The sequence below is a fragment of the Palaemon carinicauda genome, unplaced genomic scaffold (assembly GCF_036898095.1).
Source record: "Palaemon carinicauda isolate YSFRI2023 unplaced genomic scaffold, ASM3689809v2 scaffold14, whole genome shotgun sequence".
NCBI lineage: Eukaryota > Metazoa > Arthropoda > Malacostraca > Decapoda > Palaemonidae > Palaemon > Palaemon carinicauda.
In genome coordinates, this window is record NW_027168926.1 from 220332 (window position 1) to 243169 (window position 22838).

A 22838-nucleotide genomic window follows, 5' to 3' on the forward strand; every position below is an offset into this window, starting at 1 on the left:
TAGCTCTTGCAATCGCACTGACTGCCTCCTTCGAAAAGCCTCTAGCTCTTGAGAGTCTTTCGATAGTCTGAAGGAAGTCAGACGAAGAGCGGGGAGGCTTTGATGGACATTCTTTACGTGGGGCTGACGTAACAGATCTACCCTTAGAGGAAGACTTCTTGGAAAGTCTACCAGCCATTGAAGTACCTCGGTGAACCACTCTCTCGCGGGCCAGAGGGGAGCAACCAACGTCAACCTTGTCCCTCTGTGAGAGGCGAACTTCTGCAGTACCTTGTTGACTATCTTGAATGGTGGGAATGCATATAAGTCCATAAAAGACCAATCCAGTAGAAACGCGTCTATGTAGATTGCTTCTGTATCTAGGACTGGAGAGCAAAAGATTGGTAACCTTTTGGTCAACGAGGAGGCAAAGAGGTCTATGGTGGGTTGACCCCAAGTAGCCCAAAGACTCTTGCCCACGTCCTTGTGGAGGGTCCATTCCGTGGGTATCACCTGACCCCTCCGACTGAGACAGTCTGCCAAGACGTTCAAGTCCCCCTGGATGAATCTCGTCAACAGGGAGATGCCTCGAATTCTTGACCATAAGAGAAGGTCCCTTGCGATCTCGAGCAGCGTGAAGGAGTGTGTGCCTCCTTGCTTGGAGATGTACGCCAAAGTTGTGGTGTTGTCTGAGTTGACCTCTACCACTTAGTTTCTAAGACGCTTTCTAATATCATCAAGGCCAAGTGGACTGCTAATAGCTCCTTGCCGTTGATGTGCATGCTCTTCTGACTTGAGGTCAACAGACCCGAGCATTCCCGACCGTCCAGGGTCGCACCCCAACCCAAACCCGACGCGTCTGAGGACAACACGTGGTTTGGGTTCTTGACTGCTAGGGATAGTCCCTCTCTCAGACTGATATTGCTGTCCCACCATTTCAGGCATGCCTTTATTGGTTCGGAGACTGGGAATGATACCGTCTCTAATGTCTTGTCCTAGTTCCAGTGAGAGGCTAGATGGAACCGGAGAGGCAGAAGGGGTAGTCTCCCTAGTGAGACAAACTGCTCCAGGGATGAGAGAGTCCCTACGAGACTGTTCCAACTCCTGACTGAATAAACGTTTTCTTTTCAGCATTAGTTGGACTTCGAGCAGGGCTTGACTGCGAATCTCCATCCCCAAAAATAGAATAATCTGGGATGGGATCAGTTGGGACTTTTAGGTTGACCACCAGTCCCAACTCCCTGGCCAGACTCAACGTCCAATGTAGATCCTGCAGACAGCGAAGGCTGGACGATGCTCTGAGAAGCCAGTCGTCCAAGTACAGGGAGGCTCGGATCCCCGATAGATGGAGGGATTTTGCCACATTCCTCATGAGCCTTGTAAACACGAGAGGCGCAGAACTGAGGCCAAAGCACAGGGCTCGAAACTGGTACCCCACATTCCTGTAAACAAACCTCAGAAACGGTTGGGAATCCGGGTGTATAGGAATGTGGAAGTATGCCTCCTGAAGGTCGAGAGAGACCATCCAGTCGCCTTCCATAAATGCTGTCAAGACAGCCTGGTAGACTTCATCGTGAAGTTTGTCTTGACAATGAACACATTGAGCGCACTTGCCTCTTACGTACTCCTGCAGTGAACATGGCTGCCAAATCATGGAGCCATCCCTGAGGGACTTGTTCCTGCAGAGAACGTGGCTGTCAGATCATTGGAGCCATCCCTGAAAGCCTTGTTTATGCATGACATAATTGTACAGCAAAACTTCAAAGGCTCGAAAACAGCTGTGAAGTTGACCTGTAAAATCTTGGAGCGTCTCATGGCCAGGCGCCAGGGAGAGTCTATGAGGTTCGAGAAGTCTATCTGGGCAGAGGCAGGAACTCCCAAGCCGAGAACTTCTCTCGTGTCATATCAGACTCTCGCTCTATAAGCCAGTTTAAAAGAAGGGAAAGCAAAGGCTGTATCCCCCAAACTCCTCCTGGTGATAAACCAGTCGCCTAGCAAACGTAAAGCTCTCTAGGAGAGCGAGAGAGCACTAGCTTATAAAACAACGGCTTCGAAGTAGCTAGGCCTAGTGTAAGCTCTGACGTTTAGGCGAACGAGGAGCAGCAGTTACAAAAAGATCCGGACAAAGATCCTTAAAAATCAGCATGATTTATTTAAAGTCCATAGAGGGCTAAGCAGCTTTAGGCTCCTCTCCGTCTGACAGAGTCCTCAAGGGAATATCAGTAGGAGGGGGAACAGCAACTTCCTCATCTGAAGGAACCTTGTCCGATAATAGCTGAGTCTCAAGCAAGGGAGAGACCTACCGTGGTGGCAATGCTTTACAAGCAGAGTCCACACGCACTGGTGCATTAATAGCGGACCAGGACGCAACGTCATGTAACTGCTTGACAGTCTGTGAACTGTCAACAACAACAGGTGCGAGAGACCAGGACGCAACGTCATGTAACTGCTTGACAGTCTGTGAACTGTCAACAACAACAGGTGCGTGAGGACGCACAGCGTCCACTCGAGACTGCTTTGACCGCCTAGACTGAGCAGTCAAAACAACTCTAGAATGCGGAGGTTGACGCTCAGCGTCAAAACAAGTCAACTCCGATTGTTAGCGAACGTCCTGAACGTCAACAGGAGCATCAGCAAGTGGCCTAACGTCCAAATGTGGCTGAAAATCCACACGAGACCGCATCGAGTGTGGTTCTAAACAACCTGACTGACGTGACTTAGCTACGCCAACGTCAACAGGACGCACAAAGGAACGTTAGGGTGGCTGAAAGCCAGGATCTCGATGAGATAAACGGCTAGGCTCAACGGACTTATCGGCAGAATAGTCTTCCATAAGGGAGGCAAGCTTATTCTGCCTGTCTTGCCGTACAACCCATTTAGGATCAACGGGAATGGTTGCGGTAAGAGACGAGGGTAACGTCTGTGACCGCAAAACCTTGTCTACAAAAAGACTCTCGGAGTCTGTGTTACGCTTTTGTTAGGCGGCAAGCAGTCTTCCGATGACTGCATAGGGTCAGAGCTGTCCTAATGGTTAAAACCAGGACGCTGGACCTGTCCTGAAAGGACTGACTTTCGCTTAAAGGGCCTCGAAACCTTGTTTCACGGTTTCTTATGCGAAAAGCCTTCGGATGACGAGGAGAAAATCGTCTCTCTCGCCTTATGGTAGGGGTGATCTTGGTAAGATACACCCGATACCATAGAGGGAACGTCTGTTCGCTGATCAAGGCCTCTCGAACCCATAAGTCGTACGACATTACTTCTCCCCTGGGCTTGGGAGCTTGCAAGAGGTCCCGGACTAGGCGAACGACAGGCACGAACAGACGAACCCTCGGTCGCAACACTGATAACACTTTGCGCAATATCACTTTATCACTACGATTTTCTGTTTTGCACTTATTTCACTGAAATCGAATCTTTTAACAATTCACATCAGGTATGAATAAAACTGATTTCTACCTGAAGCACGCAATTCTACCCTCATCAAAAGGTTGTAATTGCGAAATCAGTCGTATAATGCAAGCACATTAATACCAGCAAAAAACAGTAAACATATTTTAAGATAAAAAATTCAGTGGCTGGGGAAGAGACTAAACACTAGTTCATTCAAAACTACGTTTTCAATCTCTCACCGTACATTGCCTTGGGACGAGAATAAAAAACTAAAAACGTTTTATCCTTTCTCCCCGTACAGAGACTAGGGACGAGAGTAACTCGAGAACAACGTTACCCGCTTGGGACGAGATAAAGAACGGAACGTTTTCTCTCCTCTCTCTCCCTCCGTCTCTATCTCTCTCTCTCTCTCTTGATTTCGCACCCAAGAGAAGAGCCCACTTACGTTTCGTCAAAAAAACTGGTTATTTGACCAAAGGAAAAAACTGAAAGGTTTTTCAATTAAAAAGTTCCTTTAAAATAGAATTTAAAACATTTAAGCTTTGAAAGAAGAATGAACAAAACGTCAGAATCGATTTACTCTTTCTGCAAAGTGAAACCGTGATACTCTCTCTCTCTATCGTAACGATAGAGCACAAACTGCGTAGCATAAATAAACTAAACGTTAGTTCATCTTTGAAACAGTACGAAGACTATTCAAAGAAAATCTTTCATAAAATATCTATTAAAAAATATTCATTTAATAAGTTTTAAATCATTAGCTCTTTAAAAGCTATTTACGATTGAAAGGGCTCAACGTTGTTTAACTTCGGTTTCCAAGTTAGGACCGCCTACTCTCAGGAAAGGTCGCATATAAACAAATCATTAAAATTTATTTTGATGTTTATTATAAATGGAAAGCTAATCGAAGAGGCCTAATAAAGGCGGTTGAGATATAAAAATATATAGAGGAAAATCTATAATTAATTTATAACGTGATAAGATAATTGCTAAAAGCCTAAACACACTTCCGTCTAAGGGAAGGGTCGGCCATTTAAAAGTCAAAGAAAGTCCATACTCTCTTTGTCATCAAAAATTAAATCTATCCAAAAACGAGTTCAAGATTTAAGATGAAGATAAAACACCTGCACTGCGAAAGCTCAAACCAAAATGAAGTACTTCACCAAATATGTTGAGAAAACTCCAGGTTCTACAGCGAGTATTGATACGTCTTGTCGTCAACGTCGACAGAGAAGAATTGAAGGTTTTGTTTACATACAAGAGTGGTATTTGGCCGACAGTTGGCGCTGGTGGGCACACCCGCAACCTTCATAGCGATCGCTCGCGAGTTTCTTGAGTGTGTTTTCTGTCGAGCCGCAGAGTTGCAGCTATTATATATTCACTAGCTAAGTTAAATATTTAAAAAAGCAGGAAGAAGAAGAAGAGAGAGAGAGAGAGAGAGAGAGAGAGAGAGAGAGAGAGAGAGAGAGAGAGAGAGAGAGAGAGAGAGAGAGAGAGAGAGAGAGAGAGAGAGAGATGGTGATGGTCGTTCAATAATATGAACATGAAAAATTTACAAGTTGATTTATATTTTTCCTAACTATATAAACTCGAGTCCTTTACTATAGGAGAATGGATAATGGCGAAGCTGATAAAAGGCAGTTGAAGCTTTAACGAGGTGTAAACAGCCTGTCGGTGGCAGGGAGGCGGCTCGCTGTAACCTCACTTGGATTGCAGCCGTGACTTGTTCTGGGGGTTGGTGATGGCGGGAAAGTTTTAGTGAAGGTTTGTATAGTTTGGAAATATACAAATTATTCTTAAAAATTTTTCATTCATTCCAACACAAATACAAACCATCAACCTTTACTATAGGAGACTCATCCTTATTATTATTATTATTATTATTATTATTCAAGCTAAGCTACAACCTTAGTTGGAAAAACAAGATGCTATTTGCCCAGTGAGGAAAGGAAAGAAGGAAATAAATAAACAGACATCAGGAGAAGTAATGAACAATCAAAATTAAATAATTTAAATATTTTAAAAACATACCATGTACCAAGGGATTTCCCCCAATTTTGGGGAGTAGCCGACATCAAATAAATGAAATAAAAAAGGGGACCTCTCCTCTCTACGTTCCTCCCAGCCTGACAAGGGAATCAACCGAGTTCGGCTGGTACTGCAACAACAACATTAAAATAGATCTTTCATATTTAAACTATAAAAAATAAAAAAATAAGAAAAATTAGTGATAAGATAGAATAGTGTGCCTGAGTGTACCCTCAAGTAAGAGATCTCTACCCCAAGATAGTAGAGGACCAAGATACAGAGGCTATGACACCACCCAAGGAGAGGGAACAATGGTTTGATGTTGAAGTATTCTCTTAGGTGGGAGGAAGTCTCTGTTCCAACTGTATTTACCACACAAAATGCTTTACGTCTAGAAGATCTATTGGGTGAAGATCTAGAGGATGGAGAAGGTCTGACAAGTGAAGTTCAGGAAGGCTAAGATCTAGCAGAAGGTGACCTCTTACTAGAGGAGAGATCACGCTGAAGCTGAGAAACAACCTAGTGATAGGGCTCCAAAGAGCTACGAAGGTCCAATGAGGACGACCTCGTACGGTGCCAAGCTACTGCTGAAGTAGAGACCTTATGACAAGCTGGAGGGTAAAGAGAAGGCTCGGGATGGGCCGGTCATGCGAGGGCGCCTGCTCCTGAGGAGAAGACATCACCAGGGCAATGACCTACAGGTGATATTTCACCTCCAGGAACTGCTAGAGCTTCTCTGAAAGGAAGTCCACAATCTCCCGAGAAGGCCAGAGCACTATGAGGCATCAGCTGTGTAAAGAGATGGTGAGTCCCCTAGAGGAGGAGGTGCTGCCATTTTGCAAGGGAAAATAGCATGACATGCTTGTCCAAGGCTTAAACAACCATCACTCGTACTCGAATAGGGAGTTCTGGAGGATGAAAAGGGCGCCCTGGCCTTTTTCGACTTTGAGGGTGACCCTGAAGGGGAAGAATCCCTCTTGGACTTTTTTCTCCTTACTGCCAAACAACACTCACTAGGAGGATGGCCACTCCCTACACTCGCTGCATGGCCTTGGAACATACGTGGCCTCTGCAGGACCAACACAGCCTGTGGGGATCTACTTCTACGCTACGCATGAAGGCGCTGCAAGTATGGGGCAGCACCCACGGGCATGTCCGCATGACAAGTAGAGAGGAAGACAATCACACAAAAGAACAAATTGAAAAAGAAAAAGTTTCCATGAAGAGAGAATACAATTGTCCCCTCTGACGGCTGGAATCAAGTGGAGTTACAGCTAGATGGAGAGGAGGCGGCTGCCTCCTTGTTGGTTGTTTACACCTTTGTGAAGTGTTCCAGCTTTATTGTTATCCCTTTTCCTACTGTGAAGGACGATAGTTTGTCTTTGTGTTGTAACAAATTAAAATAAAATAAACAACAACTGATCATGAGGCAGTATTCCATAATGCTGGAAGTGAATTGTGAAATGTTTGTTTTGTATTCAAAAATAAACAAGAGGGATGGAACACCCATATATCTGTAAAAGAAAGAAAGAAAGAGAGAGAGAGAGAGAGAGAGAGAGAGAGAGAGAGAGAGAGAGAGAGAGAGAGAGAGAGAGAGAGAGAGAGAGAGAGTTCCTCACCAATATCAACCTCCTTCACTTGGAACCAGGCATCCGACGTGCAGTAACGTATATCAACCGAGCAGATGAGGTCCACCCCACCTCCAACGCACGCATTGTGAATGGCAGCTATCACAGGCTTCGGGCACTGGGGAAATGCAAGGTTTCGTTTAATATCAATACGTAAGTCGAGGAATATGAAAAATGGAAAACGTTTTCATACAAAAAAAAGGGTTTGACATCACTGGTTCCTGAACCTTAATGGGATTAGTTATGGTAAGTATATCCTATATAAGTAAATGTGTGAAATGTTATTTTTATTACTAAAATAAATTTTTGAATATACTTACCCGATGATCATGTAGCTGTCAACTCTGTTGCCCGACAGAAATCTACGGTCGGGATACGCCAGCGATCGCTATACAGGTGGGGGTGTACACAACAGCGCCATCTGTGGTCAGGTACTCCAGTACTTCTTGTCAACAAGACCTCAATTTTCTCCTCGGTCCACTGGTTCTCTATGGGGAGGAAGGGCGGGTCATTTAAATCATGATCATCGGGTAAGTATATTCAAAAATTTATTTTAGTAATAAAAATGTTATTTTTATTAGTAAAATAAATTTTTGAATATACTTACCCGATAATCATGTAGCTGTCAACTCCGTTGCCCGACAGAATTCTATGGAGGGATACGCCAGCTATCACAATACTAGAAGGGGGTGTACTTACCAGCGCCACCTGTGGCCAGGTACTCAAGTACTTCTTGTTGACACCTCCTCAATTATTCCTCGGTCCACTGGTTCTCTCTGGGGAGGAAGGGAGGGTTGATTAAATCATGATTATCGGGTAAGTATATTCAAAAATTTATTTTACTAATAAAAATAACATTTTTCAATATTAAACTTACCCGATAATCATGTAGCTGATTCACACCCAGGGAGGTGGGTGAAAACCAGTGTACAAGATTAAAGGATAGCTAAGTATCCCATATTTCATATAACAGTTATCTCAAATAACAATGAAATAATAAGTACCTGGTAAGGAAGTCGAATAGAACCGTTACTCTGCCTCTTATTTAAAGTTCGTCTTCCTTACTGAGCGCAGCGTTCCTCTTGGAGGCTGAATCAACCCAAAGGTGCCAAAGTACACGGGGTTGCAACCCCTACTAAAGGACCTCTACCAAACCTTTAACCCAGGCGCTTCTCAAGAATGAATAGACCACCCGCCAAATCCAAGGATGCGGAAGGCTTCTTAGCCTACCGTAACAACCATAAAAACAACAATAAAAGTATTCAAGAGAAAGGTTAAAAAAGGTTATGGGATTAAGGGAATGTAGTGGCTGAGCCCTCACCTACTACTGCACTCGCTGCTACGAATGGTCCCAGGGTGTAGCAGTTCTCGTAAAGAGACTGGACATCTTTCAGATAAAATGATGCAAACACTGACTTGCTCCTCCAATAGGTTGCATCCATTATGCTCTGCAGAGAACGGTTTTTATTAAAGGCCATCGAAGTAGCTACGGCTCTTACTTCGTGGGTCCTTACCTTCAGCAATGCAAGGTCTTCCTCCTTTAAGTGAGAATGTGCTTCTCTGATCAGAAGCCTTATATAATACGAAAGCCCATTCTTGGACATGGGTCTCGAGGGTTTCTTGATGGCACACCATAAGGCTTCTGACTGTCCTCGAATAGGTTTAGACCTCTTAAGATAATATTTGAGAGCTCTGACAGGGCAAAGAACTCTCTCTAGTTCGTTACCTACCATGTTGGAGAGGCTAGGTATTTCGAACGATCTAGGCCAAGGACGTGAAGGAAGCTCGTTCTTTGCTAGGAATCCAAGCTGAAAAGAACATGTTGCAGACTCGGTTGTGAAACCAATGTTCTTGCTGAAGGCATGAACCTCACTGACTCTCTTAGCTGTTGCAAGGCAAACGAGAAAAAGAGTCTTGAGGGTAAGGTCCTTGAAGGAAGCTGACTGGAGAGGTTCGAACCTAGATGACATAAGGAACCTTAAGACTACGTCTAGATTCCAGCCTGGAGTGGAAAGACGACGTTCTTTAGACGTCTCAAAAGACTTAAGAATGTCTTGAAGGTCCTTGTTGGAAGACAGGTCCAAACCTCTGTGGCGGAGAACTGAAGCCAACATACTCCTATATCCTTTAATCGTAGGTGCTGAAAGGGATCTCTCATTCCTAAGATGTAGAAGGAAGTCAGCTATTTGGGTCACAGAGGTATTGGTAGAGGATATGGAATTGGCTCTACACCAGCTTCGGAAGACCTCCCACTTAGACTGGTAGACTCTACGAGTGGAAATCCTTCTTGCTCTGGCAATCGCACTGGCTGCCTCCTTCGAAAAGCCTCTAGCTCTAGCGAATCTTTCGACAGTCTGAAGGCAGTCAGCCGAAGAGCGTGGAGGTTTGGGTGCAACCTGTCTACGTGAGGTTGACGTAGAAGGTCCACTCTTAGAGGTAGAGTCCTGGGGAAGTCGACTAGCCATTGAAGTACCTCTGTGAACCATTCTCTTGCAGGCCAAAGGGGAGCAACCAGCGTCAGCCGTGTCCCTTCGTGCGAGACGAATTTCTGCAGAACTTTGTTTATTATCTTGAACGGAGGGAATGCGTACAGGTCGAGATGGGACCAGTTCAGTAGAAAAGCATCCACATGAACTGCTGCAGGGTCTGGAACAGGGGAACAATACAGCGGAAGTCTCTTGGTTATGGAGGTGGCAAAGAGATCTATGGTAGGTTGACCCCACAAGGTCCAAAGTCTGTTGCACACACTCTTGTGGAGGGTCCATTCCGTGGGAATGACCTGATTCCTTCTGCTTAGGCGATCTGCTGAGACGTTCATATCGCCCTGAATGAACCTCGTGACCAGAGTGAGGTTTAGACCTCTTGACCAAATGAGGAGGTCCCTTGCGATCTCGTATAGGATCCTCGAATGGGTCCCTCCTTGCTTGGAGATGTAAGCCAAGGCTGTGGTATTGTCTGAGTTCACCTCCACCACTTTGCCTAGCAGGAGGGACTTGAAGTTCAACAGGGCTAGATGAACTGCTAGCAGCTCCTTGCAGTTGATGTGGAGTAGTCCTTGTTCCTCGTTCCACGTTCCCGAGCATTCCCGTCCGTCCAAGGTTGCACCCCAGCCCGAGTCCGATGCATCTGAGAAGAGATGAAGATTGGGGGTCTGAATGGCCAATGATAGACCCTCCTTGAGAAGGAGGTTGTGCTTCCACCACAGGAGAGTGGTCTTCATCTCTTGGTTGATAGGGATAGAGACTGCTTCGAGAGTCGAACCCTTGTCCCAATGAGCTGCAAGATGGAATTGAAGAGGGCGGAGGTGGAGTCTCCCTAGCTCGACAAACAGGGCCAGTGATGAGAGGGTCCCTGTGAGACTCATCCACTGTCTCACTGAGCAACTGCTCCTCTTCAGCATGCTCATGATGCACTCTAGGGCTTGGCTTATCCTGGGGGCCGATGGAAAAGCCCGAAAATCCTGACTCCGAATCTCCATTCCCAGGTACACAATGGATTGGGAGGGAATGAGTTGAGACTTCTCTATATTGACTAATAGACCTAGGTCTCTGATTAAGTCTAAAGTCCAATTGAGATTCTCCAGACAACGACGACTCGTGGAGGCTCTCAACAGCCAGTCGTCTAGGTAGAGGGAGGCTCTGATGTTCGACAAGTGTAGGAATTTTGCTACATTCCTCATCAGATGAGTAAAGACCATAGGAGCTGTGCTTAGGCCAAAACACAGGGCTTGGAATTGATAGACAACCTTTCCGAAAACGAATCTCAGGAAAGGTTGGGAGTCTGGATGAATAGGAACGTGAAAGTATGCATCTTTCAAGTCCAACGAGACCATCCAGTCCTCCTGTCTGACCGCTGCTAAGACCGACTTGGTCGTCTCCATCGTGAACGTCTGCTTGGTGACATACTCGTTGAGAGCGCTGACGTCCAGCACCGGTCTCCAACCTCCTGTCTTCTTGGCCACAAGAAAGAGACGGTTGTAGAAGCCCGGGGATTGATGGTCCCGGACTATAACCACTGCCTTCTTCTGCACAAGTAGCGACACCTCCTGGTGCAATGCTAGCCTCTTGTCCTCTTCTTTGTAGTTGGGAGAGAGGTTGATGGGCGATGTGGTCAGAGGTGGTTTGAGGCAGAATGGAATCCTGTAACCGTTCCTCAGCCAACTGACAGACTGGGCGTCTGCACCTCTCTTCTCCCAGGCTCGCCAGAAGATCTTGAGTCTGGCTCCTACTGTTGTCTGGAGATGCGGAGAGTCAGTTTTTTCCTTTAGCTGTCCTGGATCCTTTCCTAGACTTGCTCCTGTGAGAGTCTGGACGGGAGCTTCCTCGGCTGGGGGCTCTACCACGAAAGGGCGGTATGAACCTCGTAGCAGGGGTATCAGCCACTGGGGAGCGATAAGTCTTGGGGACTGAGGTAGCAACCTTAGACTTACGAGCCGATGAGGCTACAAGATCGTGCGTATCCTTTTGTATCAGGGCAGCAGACAAGTCCTTAACTAGCTCTTCGGGAAAGAGGAACTTCGAGAGCGGAGCAAAAAGGAGTTGTGACCGTTGGCAAGGTGTAATGCTGGCGGAAAGGAAGGTACACAGTTGTTCCCTTTTCTTCAACACCCCTGATACAAACATCGACGCTAGCTCACCCGATCCATCTCTAATGGCCTTATCCATGCAGGACATTAATAGCATGGCAGAATCTTTGTCCGCAGGAGAGGTTTTCTTGCTGAGGGCCCCCAGGCACCAGTCGAGAAAGTTGAACATTTCAAATGCTCTAAACATCCCTTTCAGTAAGTGATCCAGGTCTGAGAAGGTCCAACAAACCTTCGAGCGCCTCATAGCAGTTCTCCGAGGCGAGTCTACCAGACTTGAGAAGTCAGCCTGGGCAGAGGCAGGTACTCCCAAGCCTGGTGCTTCCCCTGTGGCATACCAAACGCTCGCTTTCGAAGTGAGCTTCGTTGGAGGGAACATGAAGGAAGTCTTGCCAAGGTGTTGTTTAGACTGCAGCCACTCCCCTAAGATCCTTAAAGCCCTCTTAGAGGATCTAGCTAGGACAAGCTTAGTATAGGTGGACTTAGCTTGTTGTACGCCCAGCGAAAACTCAGATGGCGGAGAGCGGGGAATAGCAGAGACAAAGTGGTCTGGGTAAATCTCCCTGAGTAGAGCCAAGACCTTACGAAAATCAATAGACTGTGGAGAAAGCTTGGATTCGTCCACGTCTGATGAGGGATCCAGGTGTGCCTCCTCATCATCCGACACCTCATCACCAGAGTGTAGCGAAGAGATGGGACAAGAATGCTGAACCGCAGAGTCAGAACGGGTAGGAACAATCACAGTGGTTTCCTCTTCAAGCAACTGTTGAGGGAAAACCTGAGGCTCAGACTGCAAAGGCTGAACAACAGACGAAGCAGAAGGAAGGCGCATGGGTGGAGGAGGTTGACTCCTAGCATGAGAGGTTGAACCCAAGGATTGCGCTTGCTGAGCGGTGGACGGAGGCGGAGTAGCAAGTACCTGTTCCTGTGATATGAGCGGAGCATGATGAGGTTGAGGTTGCGCAGAACAAGGTAAAGTTCTCGCAAGCTGAGGCTCCTGAGGCGCAAGTCCAGGGTGTAGAGGAGCTTGCCTTGAGGAGGGTTGAGCTCGCTGCAGCGAGAGCTGAGGAGACTGACTCATGGACGGGAGAGGTTGTTGTACCTCAACCGATTGCACCACTGGTGGAGCAGCAAGGGGAGGCGGAGGAAGAGTGGAATAATCCTCCTGATCCCAAAGTAAAGGTTGCCTAAAAGAAGGCTGAGGCTGAACACCACTGGGAACAGCGAACTCAGAATGTGGTTCAACATCGTACGCCTGGCAGATGGTGCTGCGACCAGGCGGAGCGAGCGCAGGCGGGGCGAGCGCAGGCGGAGCGAGAGCAGGCGGAGGGAGTGTAGGCGGAGGCGGAGGTGCAACACTCTCAGCCCGACACTCACGCATCAAGTCCGAAAGCTGAGCTTGCATGGACTGAAGCAGAGTCCACTTGGGATCGGCAGAAACGACAGTAGACTGAGGTAAAGCCTTAACAGTCGAGCTCTGTTGTGGCAGAACCTTACTCCTCTTGGGCGGAGTACAGTCGACAGATGACTGAGGCGAGTCAGAGCTGAGCCAATGACTGCAACCTGGCTGAGCACTCGCGGACTGGACTCTACGTTTAAGCGGTCTCGAGACCTGAGACCAACGTTTCTTCCCTGACAGTTGATCAGCGGACGAGATAAAGACGGGCTCAATCGTCTGCAGGTGGGAGTGACGGTCTTTGGAAGACACGCCCGCAACCACCGAGGATAATTCTGTGCGCCTAACAAGGCCTGCCGAACCCTTATGCCCTTCGACATTGCTTCTCCCCTGGGCTTGGGAGCTTGCAAGAGGTCCCGGACTGGGAGGACGACTGGCTCGCACAGAAAAATCCTCACGCACCACACTGGCACTAACACTAGCACTTGGCACTGCACTGACACTAGCACTCGTCACAGCACTGGCACTAACTCCACCCACTGCACTCTTGACCTTCAGTTCTTTAACTTCGGCCATCAGAGACTTATGGTCACTTACCACTGACTCTACTTTATCGCCTAAAGCCTGAATAGCACGCAAAACAACTGACATATCAGGCGGAGGGCAAACAGTAGGTTCGGGGGTAGCCACTACAGGGGTAGGAAAAGGTAGGGGATCATGAGGTGAGGAAAACAGTGAAGAGTGAGAAGAACTCCTCCTAACTCTACCTCTCTCTAACTTAGTTGAATATTTCAAAAGACGGACAAATTCCAATTCCGAAAGTCCGGCGCATTCCTCACATCGATTTTCTAACTGACAGGGCCTGTCCCTACAGTCAGAACAAGCGGTGTGAGGATCTACCGAGGCCTTCGGAATACGCCTATTGCAAGACCTACATCGTCTATGGGAGGGGGCTTGCGAAATGTCAGACATCTTGAATCCAAAGAGTTAGCCAAAGGGGGTTCCAAAAACAAGCAAAAATCGTTAACCGTTAATCAGGACTATATAAAAGCTATCTAGCTAATATAAGAAGGTTTCCAGTAAAGCGACAGCCGTTAATCTGAGAGAATACTTCACCAATAAGCCGTGAATAAACTCGAAGACCATAAGCGTATCCCAGAACGTCTTGCCGGAAGCACGACAGAGGAATAATTGAGGAGGTGTCAACAAGAAGTACTTGAGTACCTGGCCACAGGTGGCGCTGGTAAGTACACCCCCTTCTAGTATTGTGATAGCTGGCGTATCCCTCCATAGAATTCTGTCGGGCAACGGAGTTGACAGCTACATGATTATCGGGTAAGTTTAATATTGAAAAATAACATTTTTCAATATTAATCTTACCCGATGATCATGTAGCTGATTCACACCCAGGGTGGTGGGTGGAGACCAGTATACATGTTAACAAAGAAGCTAAGTATCCCGTATTTCATTTTTATTAGTTATTCAAAATAACAATAAAAAATAAATAAGTACCTGGTAAGGAAGTCGACTTGAACCATTACTCTGCCTTTAATAAGTACGTCTTCCTTACTGAGCGTAGCGGTCCTCTTAGGATGCTGAACGACTCTTAGGTGGCTGAAGTATAAAGGGCTGCAACCCATACTAAAGGACCTCATCACAACCTCTAACCTCGGCGCTTCTCAAGAAAGAATTGACCACCTGCCAAATCAACAAGGATGCGGAAGGCTTCTTAGCCGACCGTACAACCCATAAAAAGTATTCAAGAGAAAGGTTAAAAAGGTTATGGAATTATGGGAATGTAGTGGGTGAGCCCTCACCTACTACTGCACTCGATGCTACGAATGGTCCCAGGGTGTAGCAGTTCTCGTAAAGAGACTGGACATCTTTGAGATAGAATGATGCGAACACTGACTTGCTTCTCCAATAGGTTGCATCCATAACACTCTGCAGAGAACGGTTCTGTTTGAAGGCCACTGAAGTAGCCACAGCTCTCACTTCATGTGTCCTTACCTTCAGCAAAGCAAGGTCTTCTTCCTTCAAATGAGAATGTGCTTCCCTAATCAGAAGCCTGATGTAGTAAGAAACTGAGTTCTTAGACATTGGAAGAGAAGGCTTCTTGATAGCACACCATAAGGCTTCTGATTGTCCTCGTAAAGGTTTTGACCTTTTTAGATAGTACCTAAGAGCTCTAACTGGGCAAAGTACTCTCTCCAGTTCGTTCCCCACCAAGTTGGACAGGCTTGGGATCTCGAACGACTTAGGCCAAGGACGTGAAGGAAGCTCGTTTTTAGCAAAAAACCGAGCTGCAAGGAACATGTAGCCGTTTCAGATGTGAAAACTATGTTCCTGCTGAAGGCGTGGATCTCACTTACTCTTTTAGCTGTTGCCAAGCACACGAGGAAAAGAGTTTTTAATGTGAGGTCCTTAAAAGAGGCTGATTGGAGAGGTTCAAATCTTGATGACATAAGGAACCTTAGGACCACGTCTAGATTCCAGCCTGGAGTGGACAACCGACGTTCCTTTGAGGTCTCAAAAGACCTAAGGAGGTCCTGTAGATCTTTGTTGGTGGAAAGATCCAAGCCTCTGTGGCGGAAAACCGCTGCCAACATACTTCTGTAACCCTTGATCGTAGGAGCTGAAAGGGATCTTACGTTCCTTAGATGTAACAGGAAGTCAGCAATCTGGCTTACAGTGGTACTGGTTGAGGAAACTGCATTGGCCTTGCACCAGCTTCGGAAGACTTCCCATTTAGACTGATAGACTCTGAGAGTGGAAGTCCTCCTTGCTCTGGCAATCACTCTGGCTGCCTCCTTCGAAAAGCCTCTAGCTCTTGAGAGTCTTTCAATAGTCTGAAGGCAGTCAGACGAAGAGCGTGGAGGTTTGGGTGTACCTTCTTTACGTGAGGTTGACGTAGAAGGTCCACTCTTAGAGGAAGAATCCTGGGAATGTCGACCAGCCATTGCAGTACCTCTGTGAACCATTCTCTCGCGGGCTAGAGGGGAGCAACCAACGTCAGCCGTGTCCCTTTGTGAGAGGCGAACTTCTGAAGTACCCTGTTGACAATCTTGAACGGCGGGAATGCATACAGGTCGAGATGGGACCAATCCAGCAGAAAAGCATCCACGTGAACTGCTGCTGGGTCTGGAATCGGAGAACAATACAACGGGAGCCTCTAGGTCATCGAGGTAGCGAACAGATCTATGGTTGGCAGACCCCACAGGGCCCAAAGTCTGCTGCAAACATTCTTGTGAAGGGTCCACTCTGTGGGGATGACCTGACCCTTCCGGCTGAGGCGATCTGCCATGACATTCATATCGCCCTGAATGAACCTCGTTCCCAGCGTGAGCTTTCGATCTTTTGACCAGATGAGGAGGTCCCTTGCGATCTAGAACAACTTCCTCGAATGAGTCCCTCCCTGCTTGGAGATGTAAGCCAAGGCTGCGGTGTTGTCGGAGTCCACCTCCACCACCTTGTTTAGCTGGAGGGACTTGATGTTTATCAAGGCCAGATGAACCGCCAACAACTCCTTGCAATTGATGTGAAGTGTCCTTTGCTCCTGATTCCATGTTCCCGAGCATTCCTGTCCGTCCAATGTCGCACCCCAGCCCGTGTCTGATGCGTCCGAGAAGAGACGGCGGTCGGGGTTCTGAACAGCCAAAGGTAGACCTTCCTTGAGAAGAAAGCTGTTCTTCCACCACGTTAGAGTAGACCTCATCTCTTCGGAAACAGGAACTGAGACCGTCTCTAGCGTCATGTCCTTTATCCAGTGAGCAGCTAGATGATACTGAAGGGGGCGGAGGTGGAGTCTCCCTAACTCGATGAACAGGGCCAGCGATGAAAGTGTCCCTGTTAGACTCATCCACTGCCTGACTGAGCATCGATTCCTTCTCAGCATGCTCTGGATGCATTCTAGGGCTTGGTTGATCCTTGGGGCCGACGGAAAAGCCCGAAAAAAAAAACTCGACTCTGAATCTCCATACCCAGGTAGACAAAGGTCTGGGATGGGACGAGCTGGGACTTCTCTAAATTGACCAGGAGGCCCAGTTCCTTGGTCAGATCCATAGTCCATCTGAGATTCTCCAGACAGCGACGACTTGTGGGAGCTCTTAAAAGCCAGTCGTCTGATGGAGCCGGACACAAGATCATGGTACTGCTGCACAGTCTGTGAACTGTCAACCATGGGGAAGCGAGGAAGTACAGCGACAACCCGAAACTGTCTAGATTGTCTGGGTAGTACAGACAACTCTTTATCGGGTTGCTGAGGTTGCCGCACCGCGTCACAACAAGTCACCTCTGCTGGTTGTTGAACATCTTCCCAGTGACACACTGACTCCGTAAAAAGAAATCCTCTATCAAGGACTAAGCTTGGACTGCATGTCTTGCAACAAAGCTCAAGGTCTATGGGAGCAGGTGTGGCAACAGACGGGGTTAGCGACTGAAGCGGAACCATTTACCCTCCCTGGAAGCATGTTATGCTTAAATAAAAGTCCATAGGAGGCTAAGCAGCTTAAGGCTCCTCTCCAAATGACAGAGTCCTCAAGGGAATATCAGAAGGAGGGAGAACAGCACTTTCTCATCTACAGGAACCATATCCGAGAAAAGCTAAGTTCTCTCAGTGAGGGTAAGCCTCAAATCCTGCCTGACTAGTTTGCTGCTGGCGAGTGGCGGTAACCACAGTGTGTTGCGGAGGCTGACACACCGTGTCAAAACACGGCAGCTTGTGGTAGCTCCCGCACGGCAACGGAGTGCTCTGTGTGTGGGAGTCATCAAACATCTGGCAGGGTTGACTGTGCATGGGTGGAGGAGCTCTCACAACAAGAGTGTGAGAGCATGAAGCCATGCCGGGCGCACAACCGTGGGAGGTGTAGGCCCACGGGTGCATCGTCAACCTTCTCCGCAGTCGGAGTGTGGGAGCTGGCAACAACAAAAGCAGAGTGCTGGTGCGTGGGAGGGGCTGCGGTGGGTTGAGGAGCATGCGGTATGGTATGCAGAGCATGCTGTATGCAGAGCATGAGGTAAGGCATGCGGCTCATGCTGCATGGTATGCGGCTCATGCTGCATGGTATGCGGCTCATGCTGTATGGGATGAGGCTCATGCTGCATGGAATGAGGCTCATGCTGCATGGGATGAGGCTCATGCTGCCTAGAATGCGGCTGCTGCATGGTATGAGGCTCGTGCTGCATGGGTTGAGGAGGATGCCTCATAGCATGAGGCTCCTGCCTCAAGGGTTGAGGAGGTTGCTGCATAGCATGAGGCTCCTGCCTCAAGGGTTGAGGAGGTTGCCGCATAGCCTGAGGCTCCTGCCTCAGGGGTTGAGGAGGTTGTCGCATAGCATGAGGCTCCTGCCTCATGGGTTGAGGAGGTTGCCGCATAGTGCTGGAACCCGGCAACTCCTGATGCGGCAGCTCACGCATGTTAGCAGATGGTGCAGCAAGAACATGCGTCTGGCAGTGAGGACTGCCACAGGTGTGGTGTGGGAGCAGGCAGCCGCAGTATCTGCTGAGCGCACAACCTCGGCGGGTTGTAGGTAAACAGGCTGCATTGTCAACCTTCCAGCATGATACTCCTGTATGAAGGAGCAAGCTGAGACTGTAAAGTCTGCAGCATGGACCACTAAGGTCTATGAAAGACAACAACAAACGGAGCTACTGTCCGTTGTGACTGAGGGTCTAAAACAGCTGGTGCGGCAACAGACGGAGTTACTGCCTGTTGCGGTACCACCTAGCCTCTCTTAGGAGGTGTGCAGTTGTCGTACTGCAGCGAGTCCGAACTGACCCAGTGGCTACACCTAGGCCGTTGGACTTGCGCGGAAGGGACCGACTTGCACTTAAAAGCTGCAAGATTTGGTCCATGGTTTCTGCGAGAAACCTCTTCCGCAGACGAGGAATAAATGGGCTCTCTCGTCTTTGTGTGGGTGGGGTGATCACGTCGGCGACGTGTGTAGATACACCCGAAACCACAGAGGGAAACGTCTGTTCGTCGATCAAGGCCTGAGGAACCCATAAGTCCTTCGACATTACTTCTCCCCCGGGCTTGGGAGCTTGTAAGAGGTCCCAGACTAGGTGAACCACTGGCACGAACAGACGAACCCTCGAACGCAACACTGTAACACTTTGCGCATATCACTTTATCACTTTTGATTTTCTGTTTGCACTTATTTCACTGAACTCGAAACTTTAAGTGGTTTGTACCTGAAACACGCAATCCTATCCTTCATTAAAAGGTAGTAATTGCGAAAACAGTATTACAATGTAACAGAAAAACATAATGAAAGATAAAGAATTCAGTGGCTGGAAAAGAGACTAAACACTAGATCAAATAAACTACGTTTAAAATCTCTCACCGCATAAAGCCTGGGAACAAGAATAAAACTCTAGAAACGTTTTACCTTCTTCCCCTAAAGAGACTAGGGAGAAGAGCAAAAACGATAACAACGTTACCCGCTTGAACGAAACGTTTATCCTCCTCTCTCTCTCTCCGTCTCTATCTCTCTCTCTCTCTCTCTTGACTTAGAACCTGAGAGATGAGCCCAATTATATATATCGTTAAAACATATTATTTGTTAAAGGAAAAAAACTGAAAGGTTTCCCAAATAAAAGGCTCCTTTATTAGAATAAAAACCATTTAAGCTAAGAAAGAATGAACGAAACGCTAGAATCGGTTTACTCTTACTGCAACGTGAAACCGTGAATACTCTCTCTCTATCGTAACGATAGAGCGCAAGTTGAACGTTCTGAACGTCAACAACTGCGGAGACTAAACAAAACGTTAGTTCAACTTTGAAAACAGTACGAGACTTATCAAAGAAATTCTTTCAAAAACATAAAATTAAAAATTAAAATAGCATAAATTCTTAACAGGAAAAACGATATGACGAGCTCAATGTTAATTAACTTCGGTTCCAAGTAAGGACCGCCTACTATTAGGAAAGGTCGCATATAAACAAACATAAAATTTAAGTTTTATAAGTTTATAATAAATGGAAAGTTAATCGAAGAGGCCTATAAATGGCGGAGAGATATAAACTAAATCTATAACTTTGTTAAGCAAAATTACCAAAAACATAAACACACTTCCGTCTAAGGGAAGGGTCGGTCATAAAAAGTGAAAGAGAGTCTATACTCTCTTCGACACCAACACTTCCGTCTAAGGGAAGGGTCGGCCATTTAAAAGTGAAAGAGAGTCCATACTCTCTTCGTCACCATAATTAAATCAAATTAATTCCAAAAGCTTGCTAAGCTAATGATAAAGCTTCCTGAATAGCGAAGGCTAAACTCTAGAGCAAATACATCACCAAATCGTGAACAATAACTCCAGAATCAACAGCGTATCCAAGTAGGTCTTGCCGGTGGCACGACAGAGGAAAAATTGAGGTCTTGTTGACAAGAAGTACTGGAGTACCTGACCACAGATGGCGCTGTTGTGTACACCCCCACCTGTATAGCGATCGCTGGCGTATCCCGACCGTAGATTTCTGTCGGGCAACAGAGTTGACAGCTACATGATCATCGGGTAAGATTAATATTGAAAAATCTAAATATACTGTATATATATATATATATATATATATATATATATATATATATATATATATATATGTGTGTGTGTGTGTGTGTGTGTGTATGCAACTACAGTATGATGAAAATCTAAAGAATACCAAGAGATACCAATAGTTTACAAATTTACCTGGTGAGACCAGCTAGTTTTATCCAATTTTCCAACACAACATTTGAGTCAAATAGAAATATGTTTGTTTTCTTTTCTCAAAATGTTAAAAATCTCTAAATATTCATACAAACCTGAGACCTTTAATATGATTAAGCTTCAGAGATGATAAACACAGCTTTAACTAGGACTAGCGGGGTGGATCAGGCAGTAGGTGTCGCAACTTGAAAGTCCCAAGTGATTAAAAGTTTGTGATTTATTCCCATACGTCATACAAACCCCTGACCTTTTCTTCGATACGTATCCTTGGGAGGCGTGGAAGCCCCTACCTGATCAAACTGACTGGTTTTACTGAACCGGGAATTGTCAATGTACTTTGGTCCTGTAAAAGGAGTGAAAGTCATGACTCCTATTCAATCCCCAAAACTAACTGAGCATAGATATGTTGGAGGTGTTAAGAGATTGATTGATTGATTTGAGGTTTTCTGGCATGCTGACATCTAAGGTCATTGACGCTGTTAGGAGAATCTAAATCCTTTGGGACTGAGTGTCGGAATGAAGCGGAAAAGCACACTATCTCTCAATCCTTCCCCTTATAAAGAAGAATGGTTGAAATAATTCAATGAAACCAATGTAAGGAAAATGTATTGTATTGAGTAGCCTAACTACATAGATCGTCTGGTCCAACACCATAACAGAGCGACTGCTAGAACCCCTAGAGAGGAGAAGGAAGGAAGAAAGGGCCAGATATTCTTACCTTTCATACTTGGACTTTATTGCACAACCTGCTGAGCATCTGTCAAAGGTACTAAGGAGGATGCGTCCAGGAAGTGGGCGGCGAAGGTTGTGAGGCGATTCCAGACTCCTGCCTCCAGTACTTGTACCACAGACAGATTCTTCTTGAGGGCGAGGGTAGAGCCGATACTTGACTTTGTGGGGTCGCGCGTTTGAAGCGTCACTCGTGGCTTCCTTCGGGGTTGGGTATGTGCATTTCATGGTTTAACAAAGCCAAGAGGAGAGGGTGCTCCTAGAAATCGGCTTTTTCACCCTACCAGTGCTAAGGCACAATGTTTTCTGCTTTAGTCCAAAGTGAACTTGAGGTAAGGCCCTCACAAGACAAGAGAATTAGGTCATGCCAACTTCTAGTCGCATCTAGGAGAGGAGAAAAGCGATGGAGAAGGACTCGAACCTTGTGTCGTGGATTGCTGAGTTTTGTGTCTTACCTATGAACTCTGGAACGAAGGTCGTCGAGATCTTCCATCCTTCGTAATGGTGAATGGAATATGAAATGCCATGAAGTTCGAGACCCCTTGCCCCTAGCAAGGAGAGAGAGGACTCCACATACACCACTACCAGTTCTTCCTTCCCTCTGAAGTACTCTCCCAACAGAGAAAGCATGGTACCAGACCAATGCTACACAGTGGAAGAAGGAACCAAAGATTGTCATCTCACTTTCTAAAATGAGCCCAAGGAGGTTGTAAAAAGTTTGACTATGGAATCATATTTTACATATAAATAATTTTGTATAGAATTTAAATCTCATTTGCACGTCTGATCATCAATTAACTAATCATTTTTTTGATACAGGATTACGGTTGCTCCCTGCTGCTCCCTGCTCACAGTGGGGCCCAAGGAACTAAACAATTACCCATCTTTGATTAGCATTGTTGACGTGTACGACCAATTAACTGAAACCTCTTGGAGTTTCTAAGCATTCATTATTACTGTGGATGCTTCATTACTGAATGTTGTTGCAGGGACATGTAACATTTTCTATTTCTGCACTATCAGAATCATGAAGAATATTTTTAGCCAATCCAGTACTGTACATATTGAATATGTCAATCTAATAAATTTGAAAAAGTATCCTGTGAGACAGCAACAAAGAGATGGAGCTGGGGGGAGAGTGACTGCTCCCCGCACTCTAGTTTTGGGGTGTTTGAATGTGCGTGGATGTAGTACGATAGAGATTAAAAGATGTGAGATTGGAAGTATGTTTAGAAGTAGAAGGATGGATGTATTGGCCTTGTGTGAGACAAAGATGAAAGGAAAGGGTGAAGTGATGTTTGGTGAAATGTCTGGTAGAGTGTCTGGGATTGAAAGGGGAAGAGCGAGAGAGGGTGTGGCTTTATTGTTGAGTGAATGGATGACAGGTAAAGTAGTGGAATG

At 46.5% G+C, this 22838-nt stretch overlaps 1 protein-coding gene across 2 annotated transcripts in view; it reads right to left on the reverse strand.

The window, feature by feature from the left end:
- Window positions 1-22838, reverse strand: part of LOC137635552 (delta(3,5)-Delta(2,4)-dienoyl-CoA isomerase, mitochondrial-like) — a 125078-nt gene that overhangs the window by 16681 nt on the left and 85559 nt on the right. For both annotated transcript variants that reach the window (XM_068368023.1, XM_068368024.1), the window contains one exon: window positions 7017-7143. In XM_068368023.1, the coding sequence (XP_068224124.1) occupies window positions 7017-7143 (127 nt within the window). The remainder of the gene's footprint in view (window positions 1-7016; window positions 7144-22838) is intronic.